Source organism: Indicator indicator, chromosome 18 (genome assembly GCF_027791375.1).
Source record: "Indicator indicator isolate 239-I01 chromosome 18, UM_Iind_1.1, whole genome shotgun sequence".
In the NCBI taxonomy this organism is placed as follows: domain Eukaryota; kingdom Metazoa; phylum Chordata; class Aves; order Piciformes; family Indicatoridae; genus Indicator; species Indicator indicator.
This window is the reverse complement of record NC_072027.1, coordinates 12,386,347-12,403,103: the sequence shown is the minus strand read 5'-3', so window position 1 is coordinate 12,403,103 and position 16,757 is coordinate 12,386,347. Positions and strand designations below refer to the sequence as shown.

General features: G+C 43.9%; 1 protein-coding gene across 1 annotated transcript in view; it reads right to left on the bottom strand.

Moving 5' to 3' along the window:
- The window catches only part of AFF4 (ALF transcription elongation factor 4), a 55,099-nt gene that overhangs the window by 21,914 nt on the left and 16,428 nt on the right, over window positions 1–16,757 (bottom strand). Inside the window, exons 2-5 of the mRNA XM_054389311.1 lie at window positions 11,983–12,109; window positions 9,292–10,080; window positions 7,171–7,215; window positions 6,159–6,245 (exon numbers count right to left, since the gene is read on the bottom strand). Of these exons, the coding sequence (XP_054245286.1) occupies window positions 6,159–6,245; window positions 7,171–7,215; window positions 9,292–10,080; window positions 11,983–12,105 (1,044 nt within the window). The 5' untranslated portion in view covers window positions 12,106–12,109. The remainder of the gene's footprint in view (window positions 1–6,158; window positions 6,246–7,170; window positions 7,216–9,291; window positions 10,081–11,982; window positions 12,110–16,757) is intronic.

The window sequence follows — 16,757 nt, the reverse complement described above, 5'->3', positions numbered from 1 at the left end:
GGAATATTAACATACCCAAAACTATGCTTCAAGCAGGGTATTCCTTCCTCTTAAAGGATTCATAGATTCATAGAATGGTTTGGGTTGGAAGAGACCTTCAAGATCATCTAGTTCCAACCCCCCTGCCATGGGCAGGGACACCTTCCACTAGGCCTCATCCAACCCAGCCTTGAACCCCTCCAGGGAGGAGGCAGCAATGACCTTGCTGGATGGCACCCAACCTCTAAAACAAAAGAAAAAAAAAAATAACAAAACCCAGCAAGAGTAATTCTTTATCTAGGCCCCCACAAGCCAAAATAGCAGAGCCTATTGTTGTCCCAGCTCAGCTCTTCCACTTGCTTGACTTCAAGAAGGTCCCTGTCTAGTTGTACTATGTGACAGCAGAACCTCCACAATCCCTACACAACCTCCATAAATCCTATCTTCACGTAGATTCAGCACGGAGAGGAATCTTTTAGTGTGTTTTTCTTTACTGCCCTTATACACAGAAAAAAAGCTATGCTGCTAGTTTCATGCATTTTTAGCCAAATTCTTTCTCTTTTCAGACAGATGGAGCATGGTGGAGGACAAGCAATGAGGAGCCCAAGAGAGAATGAAATTTAGGGTCCAAACAGCTCTGTACACTCTGCCCAAAGCCCTTCTCTCAGCAGCTCCACTTGTCCCTGGTACATGCAGCTGGGCACAGCTGGCCAAGACATCATTCCTCCCCCTGAAGGCCAGATTTTTGTGAAATCAAACAATCCACTTGTACAAAAGCCAACGCAAACCAAAATGTAACTTCCTTTGACAGATAACGAAACTGCTACCTAGAAATCCAGGCATGAAAAATGAAGCCTTGTGAATTTTAGTACTTGAAATGACCTTCAAGATTCTCATTCCAGAAAACCTAGTTCCAACTCCCAAAATGCAGTAGATTATAACTGTTTTTTTTTTAACCCTAAAATACTGTTTTAAGCAAATATGTAGAGGCTACTGAATTACCAAAAACCCCCTTCTAGGTCAGAGTGTCATTTAAAATAGGACCTTCCTGACCTCATTTTAAAATGAGGACAAATGCTGGCCCCATAAATAAGAACTGAAAATACCTGACTCAATTCACAAAGTTACACACACACATTTCACTTAAATGTCTTGGCAATGACAAACCAGAATTGCAAACCATAGATTCACAGGGTGGTTTGGGTTGGAATGGACCTTCTAGATCAACTAGTTCCAACCCCCCTGCTGTAGGCAGGGACACTTTCCAGGTTGCTCAAGGCCTCATCCAGCCTGGCCTTGTACACAGCCAAAGAGGGATCATCCACAATCTCCCTGGGCAACCTGTTCTAGTGTCTCACCACCCTCACTGGAAAGGATTTCTAATATCCAGCCTAAACCTCCCCTCCTCAAACTTCAACAGTGAATTTCAGGTTTTTTGGTGAACAAAAACAGCTTCCCAAACAGCCCAGTCAGCACCGTGCAGCAGTTCTATAGAACATCTAAAAATGTAATGTTTTAAGCATACAAAAGCTTTACACAGCAAAACACACTTTGGTATTTCCCACTCCCCTTATTTCCAAAGTGAAAGCAGCTGCAGTAATGCAGTAAACAAGTATTTGTGATAGGGAATTTGTCAGAGAACTTTCCTTGTAAGGCGTTTCAAATGCCTCTCTAATCTTTGCTAATGGAAAGCAAGCAAGGGACAATAAAAATAAAAATTAACCACTGTTTAAAGTGCAAAGCGAAGATGAACTTGGAGAGAACCTTTGTGACCTCAACAGAAAGCAACAGCTACATTTCAAAATGCTTCCTTCAAAACACAAACTGATTTTTATCTTTTATAGAGGTAGGAGGAGTGCAAAAGTGATTCTCTGATTGCCTTTTTGCACTGTCAGCTTAGGGTGACAAACGAACGTCAAAAAAGAAGTGAAGACCACAGGATAATCAAACACCACATCTACTGAGCACTGCACTGGGGTGAGCAGAAGATCACAGAATGACTGAAGTTGGAAGAGACCTCAGAGATCATCTACTCCAGCCTCCCTGTCATTGGCAGGGATGCCTCTCAACTAGACTTGGCTGCTCAAGGCCTCATCCAACCTGGCTGTCAACACCCCCAGGGAGGAGGCATCCACAACCACTCTGGGCAACCTGTTCCAGAGTCTCACCACCCTCATACTGAAAAGCTTCTTCCTAAGTGCCAGTCTAAACCTACCTTTCCTCAGCTTAAAACCATTCCCCCTTGTCCTACTGCTTGAGACCCCTATGAAAAGCCCCTCTCCAGCGTCCTGCAGGTTCCCTTCAGGTATTGGAAGGCAGCTCTAAGGTCCTCCGAGAGTCTTCCCTTCTCCAGAAGAGAAGACGAGGAGCTGGCACTACTTCTGCCAGCACACAGCATAAAGCATCCTGCATAAAGCACCTGCCCAACTGCTCACTTCAGGCAACTTCCTACTTCCAAGACACAGAGCAGTCTTTCAGCTCACTGCACTTTATGAGGTGTTAGGTTTGAATGTGCAACTTTTTCCAGCTCTCTTTCAGCCTATTTTCTCTCTTAAAACAAAGTTCTTTGAGAAACTCAGGAGATAAAAAAAAAAAAAAAGCTAGATTTTCAGCTCCAAAGTTACTAACAGCAGTAACTTCTGAAGGTCTACTTCAGAAAAGAAATTAAAAACAACTTAAAGGAAGGAAAGTCTTTAACCAAAGTAGGATAGACTGCTGAGGTTCGGTAGTGAAGACACTGAAGAAGGAAACAAAACAGCAGCTTGTACTCAAGTAGAAAACTTGTAGAGAGAACACTCCCAGCAAGACAGAACAGCATCAGGCACCAGTGCTCAGCTGTAGGCTCCCAGCTTGGCTGTAGGACTCACCAGCTGGGGTGAGTGGGACCCATCTCCATTTCAGGTTTGAAATCTCAGGTCAGATCTCCTTTCTATTCCTCAGAAAAAAAAAAAGTTGCTGTCTTACAGGAGATGAAGGGACCTGACCACCAGTCTTCTTCACAGGGTAGATACTGAACAAAGCTGGAGACAGAACCCACCTCCTCAGTGATACCTCCAGGTCACTACCCAGGTACAAAACTGTCCATGCTCTCACATTGCTTTGAAACTGAAAGCTTCCACCCTTTAAGGAGCAGCTGAGACTTAATACATTTTACAAACATGCCAATATTTTTGGAGTTTCTGAATGTGAGCCAAAAACTTGAACTTCCAAAGTTATACAGGATGAAATCTTGGAGTGTTAGGTCACTGGATAACATTCTTCATCAGGACTCAGGAATCCACATTTTTTACATAGCATGCCTAAGACTTTCCCTGACCTACTTTCATGCAGTCTTATCATCTCATTCAAAGACTTTCTGATAATTATTACCTATATTTATAGTAAATGAAGGAAAAACCCTGGTCAGGAGTCTGGGTTTCTTCAAGCTACTCTATCTACACACAGGGAAAATCATGTTACCCCAACAGTTTTACAAATGAAAATGAACTGGTCCATCACAGGGGCCTTTTTTTATGTGTTCAGCCAAAAACATACCAAAACTTCTGCAGGCTGCAGGAATGCTGTGAAACACTTCAGCATATTACTTGGAAATAAATCGAGCAGAGTACTAAAGAGAAAGAGCTTTCCTCAACCAGCACTGGATTAAAGTAAACCACTGTTTTATTTTGTTTTCTGAATCCTCCTCTGGGTCCAGACTGCACAAGTCTATGGCTCACTAACTCACTGGAATTCTGCAAAGATGCTGCTGCCAAGAATGACAGAGGGGAGAAGGCAGAGGAAATTATAGGCTTTGGATGTGTGGGGAGAATTTGACAGAGTTCCATGGCTGAGATGTGCAGCCACAAAATAAATTAAAAAGAAAAAAAAAAAAAAAGCTGGCAACAAGTCAAAAGGCTCAGAGCAGCCATAAATGGAATTTGTTGCAAACTGGGTGAAGAAGCACAATCCAGGTTGATAGGTTCAAAAAACACAACATATGCCTGAAGGGAAAACATCTCCCCACAGGCTGAGGAGTAAGTATTCACAGCAGTGGAATAAATACCTTTGTTGGTGAGGAAAAAGCATGGAATTTCTCTCTTCACAATGAAAAGTAAAAATTGTTTACAAGTTTTATATAAGACAGCAAATAAACCCTGACCAAAAGCACTACATGCGACATGCAATCTAATGCTAAGAAAATATGTGATGAGATTTACTTCTAGATACACCCTCAAAAGTAAAGCTGAGATCTGTGGTGTGTTCTGCATCCTCAGCTCAATGGAGAGAAGCAATCGAGGCACAGTGAGACAGGAACACACAGCGCAGAGGATGAAGACAAGACTGCCCATAGCTCTGGGATATTCAAACAGGACAAGAACCTGAGCTGTTTAATTTCACAGACTACAAGAGTTCTGTGGATTGTACTTAAACAGGAGGAAAAAATGGGAGCAGGAACCTCTGAACAGAAGGTGGTGATGTGAACAAAACCGGGGCAGGACTTTTTTATAAGGGCTTGTGATGAGAGAGGATGGAGTTAAGCTGGAAGAGAGGAGATTTAGGCTGGAGATTAGGAAGAAATTCTTTCCAGTCAGGGTCGGGAGACACTGCAACAGGATGCCCTGGGAGGTTGTGGATGCCCCCTCTCTTGAGGTGTTTAAGGCTGGATGAGGCCTTGAGCAACCTGGGCTTGTGGAAGGTGTCCATGCCCATGGCAAGGGGGTTGGAACTGGGTGATCTTTGTGGTCCCTTCCAACCCAAACCCTTCTATGAATCTGTGGTACTAACAGCACTGCTCATAGCTCTGGGATATTTGGCTGGGACAGAACCTGAGCTGTTTCCAGACTGCAAGAGTTTTGTGGATGTGCATTTACAAACATGGAAGCTGGAACCTTTGCCCAGAAGGTGATGTCAAATCATTTGCTTCAAACAATCTGTTCAGACAGACTAGAGTGAGAAAAAAATCTCAGTGAAAAATACTCCACTGAACTGTTCTGTTTTGGGAAGCAGTTTGAATGAAGCAGGAAACCCAAATCAGCAAGGCTTGCTTTGGGACAGCAGTCTGGTCAGAGAGAGTGGAATCTTAGTTAAGCTGAAGGTAACTTTAAAAAGACAAACAGCAGAATTTCTTCACTGTGAAGTTCTGCCAAATTAGAGGTGGAGTATTCCAATCCACTTCAGAGAGATGTTGAGTCTGGAGAAAAAAATTATATTGTTGAGCTCAATCTTTGACTGGATTGGAAACAAAGACACAGGAAACAAAACATGAATTCTTGAATGAGTCAGCTATCTCGAGCTGAGCTGTACTTGCTGGAGCTGTTGCCCACAGCTATCTACCCTGCTTATCTCCACCCTGCCTACCCACCCGCTTCCAAGATACCACGTATCACAGAGCTGCATTTCAAGGCAAACAACCACCACTGCCAGTCTGCCCCGAAACCCTGCAGCTGGAGCTGCCAAGTCCAGCCTCAGGGAAGGGAGCAAGCAGCTAAGAGCAAGAGAAATCCTTCCTCAGAGGTGTCAGCTCAAGCAGGTCTCCTGGAAACATGCCCTGTGCTGTCAACAGCAGCAAAGAGCAGCTGATTTCTCTTCAGAATTAATAGCTAAAACACTTCAGTAGTCAAGTACATTGGAGGGTAGGAAGAGGGTCTTTTAGAACAAGCAATCTGAAAATTTCTTGAGCAAAATACCTGACTTTTAAACTGTTTTCATTGTTTTTTGTAGTAAGATCTAACAGAACTATTCATGGACTTCAAAATGATGAGGAAAACTCAGTTTAAGCAGAAAGGCACCTTTGAGTTTCTCAGCATTTGCCAGTCAGCCCCAACTGCTTTGCTAGATGGAGGCACACACAACATTTGTTTGGTTCTACACAAAAGGGTGCAAAGGATTTCCCTAAGAGGGAAAAAGGCTCCGTGGCATTTTCAAGCTTCAGTAATATCCTGAAAAAATCTGAATTTATGAAAGAAAAAGTAAGAGGGAAGTTAGATTACAGCCAGCTTTGGAGACTGCTGTCTGTGTGCGAATCAGAGGAAAAATGATTACATTCTTCATAAGGCTGCTGCTGACAAATGTTGTGGTGAAGCAAGATAAAGAGGTACAAAGCACTCAAACAAACCCAGAACTCTGCAGACTCAAGCTTAAGAGCTCCAAACCCCTGATCTTTAACAGGAGTCTCTCTTGTGTTTGACTTCAGCACTGACCTTTGTTGGGAAAGGAAATTTTGACGGTTCCGTTTTGCATGGGGTATGGATAGCAGTCAGTGGAGGAGGCCAGGAATGGGTCATCTCCTACAACCAGAACAAAAACCAAAAGCTATTAAGACAACTAAAATAAAAATTTCCAGTTCTAGTCTTGATTCAAGCCCCAAGTCTCAATTTTCAGTTCACTGTCCACACTTCACTAAGCTTTATGTTCAAATCTTAATTTCCCAAACGTGTTACAAACATTTGGCACAAACCCTTCAATCTTGAATTGTTACCCATAAGAACAGACAGTTAAGACAAAACAAGCAGAAAGGTATAAATCAATAAAATCAGATGGCCTGAACATAAACTGCAGTAGGAGTCAGTTTGATCATTTCAGACTGAAGAGCACAGGTAGGATAAAAGGGTAACAAAGAAGAATCCTAGGGAAAGGAAGCTTCTAATATCTGAGGAAAAAGGGGGAAATCAAAAGCTTGGAGGTGGAAATAAATGCTCTGTATTCTCTGAGAGAATCTCCAAGCACCATGGAGTACTGAAGGTCAGAAGCCATGGAAAAGCTCCCAGGGAATCTGATGACTCATTTGTGCTAGCAGATGTGAACCGGAGACCACAGGATGGGCAAAAAGACTTGAGAGGATAATCTAGGTAGAAGAGAAGGGAAAGCTCTGCCACAGGGTAGTAAAACATCACAACCTCAAAAGAAACTGGAATGCAAGGACTGTATTTTGGTAGAATTCTGGTTAACAGGGAGGTGGCCTAGAAGAACAGGATTGCAGTGAGGATACCCAGGAGACAATAAGCACACCCAGCAATGCCCAGTGACCGCCTCCAACACAACCATGCTTCCAGTTTTCTCCAGTCTACCTGTGCAAGAGGAGTAATTGCAGAGCTCTCCTCTAACAACTTGCAGCCAAGACAATTGAAAAGGCACTCATTGACTCCAGAATACTTTTAGCCCCCTTAGTGATGTATTTTCAACAAGTGATAAACAGTAGCACAGAGAACTTACTTTGAGAATTTCATCCACGCAGCTCACGTCCCCAGACACCGATGCCTACAAATCAAAACTCAAAATTAATGTCTGCTAAAGCAAGTTTGCCTTCAAAGGTCCCAGGAGCTAGAAACAGTTCAAAATGAACTTCAATCCTTATCATCATTCATATGGACTTCACAGAGAGACAAACAGACCTTGCTAATTCCTTTCAGCAATATTAATTTTGCTATCAGATAGACCCATATTTTTATGGTGCCAGTCACATCCAGCCCCAAAAAACAAACACATGAGATCTACAGAACAGTGTCAACTATCTCTGACTTCTCACTTGACAGTTACAGTGATCACAGGCAGCCAGTGATACTAAAAACTTACAAAGAGGCGGAAAGAGGAAAGACAAATGTACCTTTCAATGATTTCCTGGAAGAAGCTGTAGTATCTGGATAATATATGAATTCAAATCCTGACCATGAATGTAGAGCAATGACCAAGTGCACGATGAAGCAAAACATACATGACAGCATGAATCTAGAAACAGCAGCAATTAGGGAACTAGGAACTTTCTCCATCCCTGATTGCTACAGAGAGGAAGCAAAGCTACTACACAATTCACTGCACCAACATCAGAAGGTCAAGCCTTTATGAAAAAGAAAATCTATTTTCCCATTTCCTTACCTGTGTCCTGGATCTTATTTTGCTATTTGCTGAAATCCCAGAACAAATGCTTTTCTCTAGCTACCATGACAAGCAGCTAGGAAGAGATGCAATGACATTTTATTATTAAGAAAAGGCACTCTCCTTGTAAATGAGCTGCAGGCAGTCTGTGCCTTAACAATTCAAGAATTGCCAAACTACTAAAAGTTGTTCACCCAACGGGATTTGTAGCCAGCACACCTGATGAAAGTTCTGCTCAGTTTGGTGTGCTTTAGGGTTAGTTTACTTTATCCCTAGGTGAAGGTGTAATAATCTCATGTAGAAATTGCTGCACACTTCAAAAGAAAAGCTGATATACGCAGAGGGTACTACTCAAAGACAACACAGCTCCTAGTAATAGGAATATCTGATGCATCCAGCTTGTCAAGAGATCTCTGAGTATCCTACTACTTCACTAACTTCTGACTACAGAAACACCATGAAATTAGCCTTTCTGGGTTAAGCCAACCTCTCAATGTCTCACGTTTTATTTCATAAAAATCACAGCATGGAAGAAACAGAAGGGGGGGCAAAAATTACCTCTGTACATTCTCCCTTTAAAATACAGATCTTCACTGCCTAAGTTTCAGATGCTTCATGTACCCGTAAATCACCCAGTGTTTACTAAAAACTACATTTTGGTTCTGTAGATTGGGATTTCCAAGCAGCTGAAAGATCCCAGCCCAAAGGGACTCACATTTAAGAATGACAGAATCTTTTTAGTTAGAAGAGACCTTTCACATCATCCAGTCTTAGAACCACAGAATTATTTCAGCCTTCCAAGACCAATGCAACGCCACCATGGCCATTAAGCCATGACCCAGTCCACAAGATTCTTGAACACCTCCAGGGATGGTGACTCCACCACCTCCCTGAGCAGCCTGTTCCAATGCCTGACCACTCCCTGCAGCAAAGAAATTGCTCCTGATCTCCAACATAAACCTCCCCTAGCACAATTCAGGCTATTTCCTCTTGTCCTATCGCCTGATACTAGAGAAAAGTCCAACTGTTAAACTAGCACAGGCAAGTTACCACTAAACCACATCCCTCAGCACCACATCTTTTAAACCCCTCCAGCGATGGGGACTCTGCCACTTCCGTGGGCAGCCTGGTCCAGAGCTTATTAACCCTTTCAGTGAATAACTTTTCCTAATCATAGAACTGTATGGTTGGAAAAGACCTCTAAGATCATTGAGTCCAACCATCAACCTAAGAACACTGTGGCCATTAAACCATGTCCCAAGGTGAATGATGCAAGATGGGCCACCCTTAGCTCAAAAGTCTCTCATATCTACTTCTTTCACGTCCACTTCCATCAGGCGCTGGATCAGGGAGTAGCTGCCCACAGCCTAGACTGGATTTCTTGCCTGGAGTCAATATCCAACATAACCCCCTTCTGGCACAATTTGAGGCCAAGAAGCCAGGATGGAGACAGCAACTTACATCCAGTGGCTGAGAAGGGATTTTCAGCTTGGTTAGGTGTGCTTTGCTGCTCGGCTTCAGCTCGTTGACGCTGCTGCTGTGAGTCTGGCTGCTGTAGTGTTCAGAGGGTAACTTTGGTTCCATGGATTCTTGCCCATCCATTGGCCTCACATATGCAGTGGGTTTCTGTAACATTGAACTGGATTTGGACATTAGTGAAGGTGGAAAAGACTGGTTAGAGTGTTGTCCACTTGAGAAGGAGGGTACACGGGAGGGAGAGTCCCAGTTGGCATCGGGATCCCGGGGGGATTTTGAGCGTTGATGTTCTTTGCTGTGGTGATCAGTTCCATGAGATCTCGAATGGCTGGAGCTCAATGAAGAAACAGTAGATGGTTTTCCAGGGCTGGAAGAACGGGGTTTGGAGTGTTCAGACCCATGCTGGCTTTTTTTGCGGCTGCTGCTACTGTAGGAGTCACGATCGTGCCTCTGGCCACCACTGCCAGGGTTATTGCCACTGCCACGCTGGCTGCTGTGCCCGCTCTGTAAACCCGAGGACCGTTTCTGAGATTGTGAGGAAGTGCTGGGTGCTGGGCCTACAGGAGTCCATTTGCTGCTCTGGTGGGAGCTGGTGGTGTGTCTCTGATCACCAAAGAAACTTTGGTTGGATTTTTCATCCGGCGCTGAGGGGACAGTCGGTTTGGGAATTGCAACGAGCTTCTGGAGCGATCTGTCTCCTATGAGATCCGTCATTTCATCATAGTTACCAAGCATGCTCTGGATGCGACTGGACAGTTTGTCTTCTTTGCTGGTCTGTGAAAACAAATTGTTACAAATAAGCTTTAAAAAAAAAAAAAAATAAAATCACAGCTTGACTTTCAGTTAATTGACTTGACAGCTATTGCAGTTAATCTACAGTTCAGGGCTAAGATCCTGGCTGGCATCCAAGTCTTTTTGGCCATTGTTTCCAATCCCCAATTTTAGTTTTTAAAGCACTAGAAGAATTTTAAAGTTCTTCAAATTTAACCCCTTAAGGCATGAGAAAAAGATGTATTCCAGATGTATTTTCAGTGTGAATCAGCACTAATCAGTGCTTCAAATAATGCATTGGTGAGCTGGATTTAAGTTCACAGAATGGTTTGGATTGGAAGGGACCTTAAAGATCAGCTAAGTTGCAACCCCCTACAATAGTCAAGGACACCTCCCACTTGATCAGGTTGCTCAAGACCTCATCCAGCCTAGCCTTGAACACCTCCAGGGAGGGGGAATCCACCACCTCCCTGGGTAACCTGTTCCATGGTCTCACCATCCTCACTGGAAAGAATTTCTTCCTAATCTCCATTCTAAATCTACCCTCTTCCAGCTCAAAGCCGTTGCCCCTCATTATAGCACTACAAGCCCTTGTAAAAAGTCCCTCTCCAGCCTTCCGATAGCCCCTCAGGCACTACAGGTAAGTTTAAAGTTTGTAGGTGCCTACTGTCAACTTAAAGGCTATTTCTCTAATACATCTGTATTAGTCCCAAGAAGTTTCAATTAATAGTAAACTAAAGTCAGCTTAACCTCACCACTGTCATTTTAAACTATTATTTACACCGGCATATTTCTTATTGCCAACAAGATTACACATAAAAAAAAAAGAGGTTCTTTCTTACATAACCAGTTTGTTTTCAAATCAGGTATCTTGTATCAATACCCAGGTAACCCAACCAGCTTGAATCAACCTGGGGATTTGGTTATCAAGCACAGTAAAGCGGTGGGAAGCCAGGAATTAAAAAAAAAAAAAAAAGAAAACAAACACCTCTCAACATTCCTCCTGCAGGAGGAAACTGCAGTTTTCAGTCTCAATGTTTTATTTCTGACAAACCAGCTGAAACTGTGATAAGGGAAGAGTTTTGAGCTACAAAACAAAAACCTTAAATGCTATTTTTTTTTTAGCTTTCTCAGAACTAGCTTCTTTTTTCCAGTTCTGTTCAGCAAATCTAACCTGGGAGGAAAACTGGACAGTTTTACAGCTGTAGGATATCATAAATGGAGTCAACTCCTCTAAAACAAACTAAAAAAAAAAATCAGGCACAAAATTGTCACACTACTTAAAGTTGATAATTCTATCACATCAGGCTTTTCAGCATTTCAAATTCACCTCTTATTTAAACATTCTCTTTCTGAACTTACCCAGGTCTGCACTACACTGATTGGAAGCTGCAAAGTTTACCAACTGGCTAAAGCACCCCAAAAAAAGGGCAATTTGCCATGACACATTTTACTTGTTTTGACAGTTTAATTGTTTTGAGTCACTGCAGCAAAAGCAGAAGGAAGCCCCAAAATTTTATGGCTTTAACATCCCTTTTCTCATTCCCTGCAAAGCAGTTCATAAGCATCATTATAAATATGCCAGTAGAGTTGGTTTGTAACTAGCCATCCTCATTTTCCAGCCCTGCTTAAACAGAATCAAGGAAGGGTTTGGATGGAGAGGAACATTAAAGATCGTCCAGTTCCAACCCCCCTGCCTTGGGCAGGGACACCTCCTACTAGAGCAGATTGCTCAGAGCCCCGTCCAACCTAGCCTTGAACACTGCCAGGGTTGGACAACCAAATACTTAGTTGACGTAAGAGCTGTGGATCTAAAAGGAATGCAGATAAAAATCACTTTAAAACTTGAGTTTGCATATGATGTCTGCTATCAAAACTGCCTGGATAAGAAGTGTGTAGACTCACAACTTTGTAGGGTTCAGCAAAGAGAGGAGAGTTAGGTGGAAAGGCTTCTTCACCCTGATGAATTTCTTGGTTTCGCCTTTCCCTTTCTTTCATACGCAGCACATTCCGGTCTTCACGGTTCATGTTGCTATGAATAAAAAAAAAACAACAAAAGTTCTGATCAGAGAAGGGAATTAGGAGGGATGCAAGAGCACATGGTTAGCACACAGTACCTCAGTACCTGTTCTGCAGAAAGAATGATCTCAGCTAAGATCCCCCTGCTGACTGTAACTTCTCGAAACTCAGATGTTGGTTCAATTTAAGACACCTCATGCCTCCAAGAGCTATAACCCACAATCTACAGCCAGCTTCCAACAGGGAAAGTTTATGCAGTAATAAAAATATGAAAAAAAAACATTAATCCACAAAGTCCTCAAGGCAAAGGAACTATTTCAAACCATTTCACCTGCTTCAATCATTTACTGCTTTCAACCCACGCTCTGCATCTCCCATTCATTTCCAAAATACTTTTTCTCCTCCACAATCCCCAAATGTTCTCTCTTATTCCCCCACCCATCTAGTGCCTGACTTCTACTGCAGATTTGGGGTTATATTTTGCTGCTGACATACTTTTATTGGTACCCATTCTCCCACACACTCTAACCTCAAGCTTTGATCTTGATTCCATGTCTCCCAAAAGACTTTTCTACTGGCAGCAGTAATTTCAGGCAAGTTCTGGTAATACCGCACCTCTTCCCTCGGTCCTTGCAATGTTCTCCTGCTGCAAAAACGCAGACTAAAAACCTGCCAGTCTCCCCTCTTATACATTTTCCTCAGCACTTTGGCCTTGATGCTTAAGTTCACAGAAATACATCAAATTGTTGCAATGACAACAACAAAAAGTTGGAAAAAAAACTCTTCTGAGCTTGATAAAGTATTTGGGTGTCAAGAGGATGGGGCCAGACTCTTGTCAGTGGAACCTGCTGACAACACAAGGGGCAATGGGCACGAAATGGAACCCACGAGGTTCCACCTGAACAGGAGGAGAAACTTCTTTGGTGTGAGAATGCTGGAGCCCTGCAGCAGGCTGCCCAGAGAGGTTGTGGAGTCTCCTTCTCTAGGGAGATTCCAACTCCCTCGGCCATTGTGATCCTGGGCAAGCTGCTGTGGGTGTTCCTGCTTCAGCAGGGAGATTGGACTGGATGAGGTCCCTTCCAAGCCCCTACAATGCTGGGTTCTTGATAACTCTTAGGACTGAGGAAAACCCCAACATTTGTATCAAACACTGTCACATTCAAGGAGCATTACACCAAAGATCCAGGTGAGATCAGAGCTGGAGCAGACTCAGAGCTGATCTGGCTGTACCTGCCAGGTCAATGTAAAATTAGCCACCAGAAATACATCAGCTAACCACACTTCTTAGTGCTCCTCCTTGGTCTTCTGTAGTGTAGGAAATGATAAACATCTTGACGGGGAGTCATTTTGACTGTATGGGGATTAAGTTTAGGTTATTTTTAATTATTTTCTTTTTTTATCAGAGTCGATAGTTTGAATGTGATTCAAGTCAGACTCGTTTGTATCTCATCCTCTAAACCTCTACAGAGATATTTTAAGCACCTACAATGTGCACTCAGATATTAAAATCACTAGCATTAAATGTGTAAATAAATTAAATTAGTGAGGCTTCCTTAACTCTGCACCTCAGACAACTTCCCAGGAAAATTCCCATCTTCCACAGCCACAAAAAGTAACAGAAGAGAGATTTGCCTGTGTTCAGGATATGTAAGTAGAGGTACTTCAAAAAGCAAAGGACTGAGGCATGCCAACTGAACCAGCACGGCCAGCAATTACCTTCAGAACAAAGGGAACTGCACAATTAAGCTTTCAGACCACTTGTAATTAGAGAACCTTTAAAATCCACTACCTAACATTTCCTACTGTGAGCAGAGTTCTGTACTGCTCGCCGGTCCTCAGGTTTTTTGCCCGTGCCAGACTGAACACCAGCCCCATGTCTCAAGCTGGCAAGAGAATCAGAGTCAGAGAACTGTTTTGGTTGGAAGAGCCCTCGAAGATCCTCAAGTCCAACCATCAATCCAACACCACCACTAAACCATATCCCCCAGTGCCATGTCCACACATTTCTTGAACACCTCCAGGGATGGTGACTCCACCACCTCCCTGGGCAGCCTGTTCCAATGCCTGACCACTCTTGCAGCAGAGAAATTGTTCCTCGTGTCCAACCCAAATCTCTCCTCACACAGTCCCAGGCCGTTTCCTCTCATTCTATCACCTCATATTAGGGAGAAGAGACCAACCCCCACCTCATTGCAACCTCCTTTCAGGTAGTAAAGCGCAATGAAGTCTCCCCTCAGCCTCTTCTCCAGGCAAAACAATGCTGGGTACCTCAGCTGCTCCTCACCAGCCCTGCTCTCCAGACCCTTCACCAGTTTTCTTGCCCTCCTGTGGGCCCACTCCAGCCCCTCAATGTCCTTCTTGGGCTGAGGGGCCCAAAAGTGAACTCACAATTCAATGTGCAGCCTCTCCAGTGCCCAGTACAGGGATGATCACTTCACTACTCCTGCTGGCCACACCGTTCCTGATCCAGACCAGGATACTGGTGGCCTTCTTGGCCTTCACATGCCATTCTCTCACAGCTCTGCCCCATCGCTGCTCCTGCCATTGCTGCAGACACACTCAGAGCTGCAGAGGCAGAACTGCTTCTTCCTCTCCCACATCCACCTCCACATCCCAGATTTAAACCTTTTCTCACAAGATAAAAGAGCCTGAAGCAGCTTTGTGCTGCTGAGCTCCTGCAGCCCCTACTCCACCCTGGGGCATGAGGACACAGCTCTGCCCTTCCCTCCCTGCACACCAAGCCTGCAAGTGGAAGATGAAGAACTTGTTGGGTTGTACCTGGTGCTATCAAGAGAATTCTGCTACAATTTCTCTTCCCAGGAAGCCTGAGTGAAAGCCTGAACTCCCAGGAGTTCAGCAATGCCCCCACAGCAAGGACCAAATCACCTTAACTTCCACAACTAGAGAAAGAAAAGTTTGAGTATTACAAGAAATTAGAAAAGAGGCCTAAAGCACAGCCCAGAATTTCCATTTTTAGCCAATCCCACAGGGTTTGAATCACTATTTGCACAGTTGGCCAAGCTGCCCTCTGCACAGCCCAGCTGGTGCATGACTTTGGCACCCAATCAACGAATCCAACCTCACAGCTCTTCTCCAGCTCAATACTAAGAGCTGAAAGAAGCAGGAAATTTAGCAGGAAGCTCACATAAACTCCTGACCAGTTTCACTTGTGGGTGTTCTTCCACCACTGTTCCCTGCTGATCTAGGCCTACTGAGCACACGAAGCAGTTAAGCATCACTCAAATCACCCATACCAGAAAGAGTTTTCATTTCAACATCTTACTAAACCCCAGGCAGTATTTCTGTGCTCCCTTAATCCAAAAAAGGGGATGGCTTTGGCTGGAGTTCACTCAAGCAAACATCATCCTGGACTTTATAACTGCTGTGAGGAAATTGCAGTGTGGCTGCTGCCCTGCCCACCAGCTGCAGCCTTCTCCTGCTTCCCACCCCCCAACTCACAGAATCACAGAATGATAAGGGCTAGAAGGGACCTCTGAAGATCATCTAGTTCAACCTCTCTGCCAAAGCAGGACCACCTCAGGCAGGCCACACAGGAATGTGTACAGGTGGGTTTAGAAATTTTCTAGAGCAGGGGACTCTACAACCTCTCTGGGCAGCCTGCTCCAGAACTCTACCACCCTCACACTGAAGTTTTTTCTCATGTTGAAACGGAACCTCCTGTGTTCCACTTTAGATCAATTGTCCCTTGTCCTGTCATGGGACACAGGACTTCCTCTGCTCTGGGGGAGGACAAGAGACCCTAAGTACGGAGTGACAGACCCCAGGTATGGAGCTTTTGGACCACACTTCCTGTTCAAAAGACCCAAACCACAGGAATACCAACACACCTACACTGTCAACATTGTACTGGCAACACTGTTAAAAGAAAAAGGATGTTGGCCAACCCATGGGTACAGGTGCAGGACTCACAGTCTACTTCTCACTCCTCTTCAACCACATCAGGCACCCAAGAGTTCAGTCCTTGCACAAGTTCACCTGCATCTTCACCAGCAGCAGCATCACTCCATCTTCCCCAGCACCACAGGGAGAGCCATCAAAAGTGAAGGCCTGCCTGAGAAACCTTCCATGTGCGATACCTCAAAGCACAATCCAAACCCACCACTTTTCAACCAGGCATTAGTGGAACTTCAAAGCATGTTTACAACACCTTGACTTCCTCTTCAAGACAACGTTTTTTAACTCAGGTTTTTTTTCCTATCTGAATTAGTTCCATAAGCAAGAGAAACCAAACCAGTGCTGGTTAACTGACTCTGATGAAACATCAGTTGTGTCTGACAACATTTGCCCATGAATGATAAAGAACCTTCAGAGAGGACACACAACACCAAGTGCTTCATGCAGGACACACCCAGCTGGGTGAAGAACAAACTCCAATACATCTTAGTTTTACTTAAAGAGAAAAGCCAAAAGAAATGGATGTCCTGCTTGGAATAAGGAATTCTGTGCCCTGAAAATACCAGAAATTGCCTTACTGCTGCAGCCAGCTCCCTCCCAAGAATCTGACTTATTTCAACTATTTTTTTTGCTTGGTTCATCAACAGCAAGGAGCAGCTAAGGAGCTAGCATGGCATGCTTCTCTTGGCTTGTGTTGAGTATGACATCACTACTAATACTGTCACTAGCATCACAGAAACAATCCT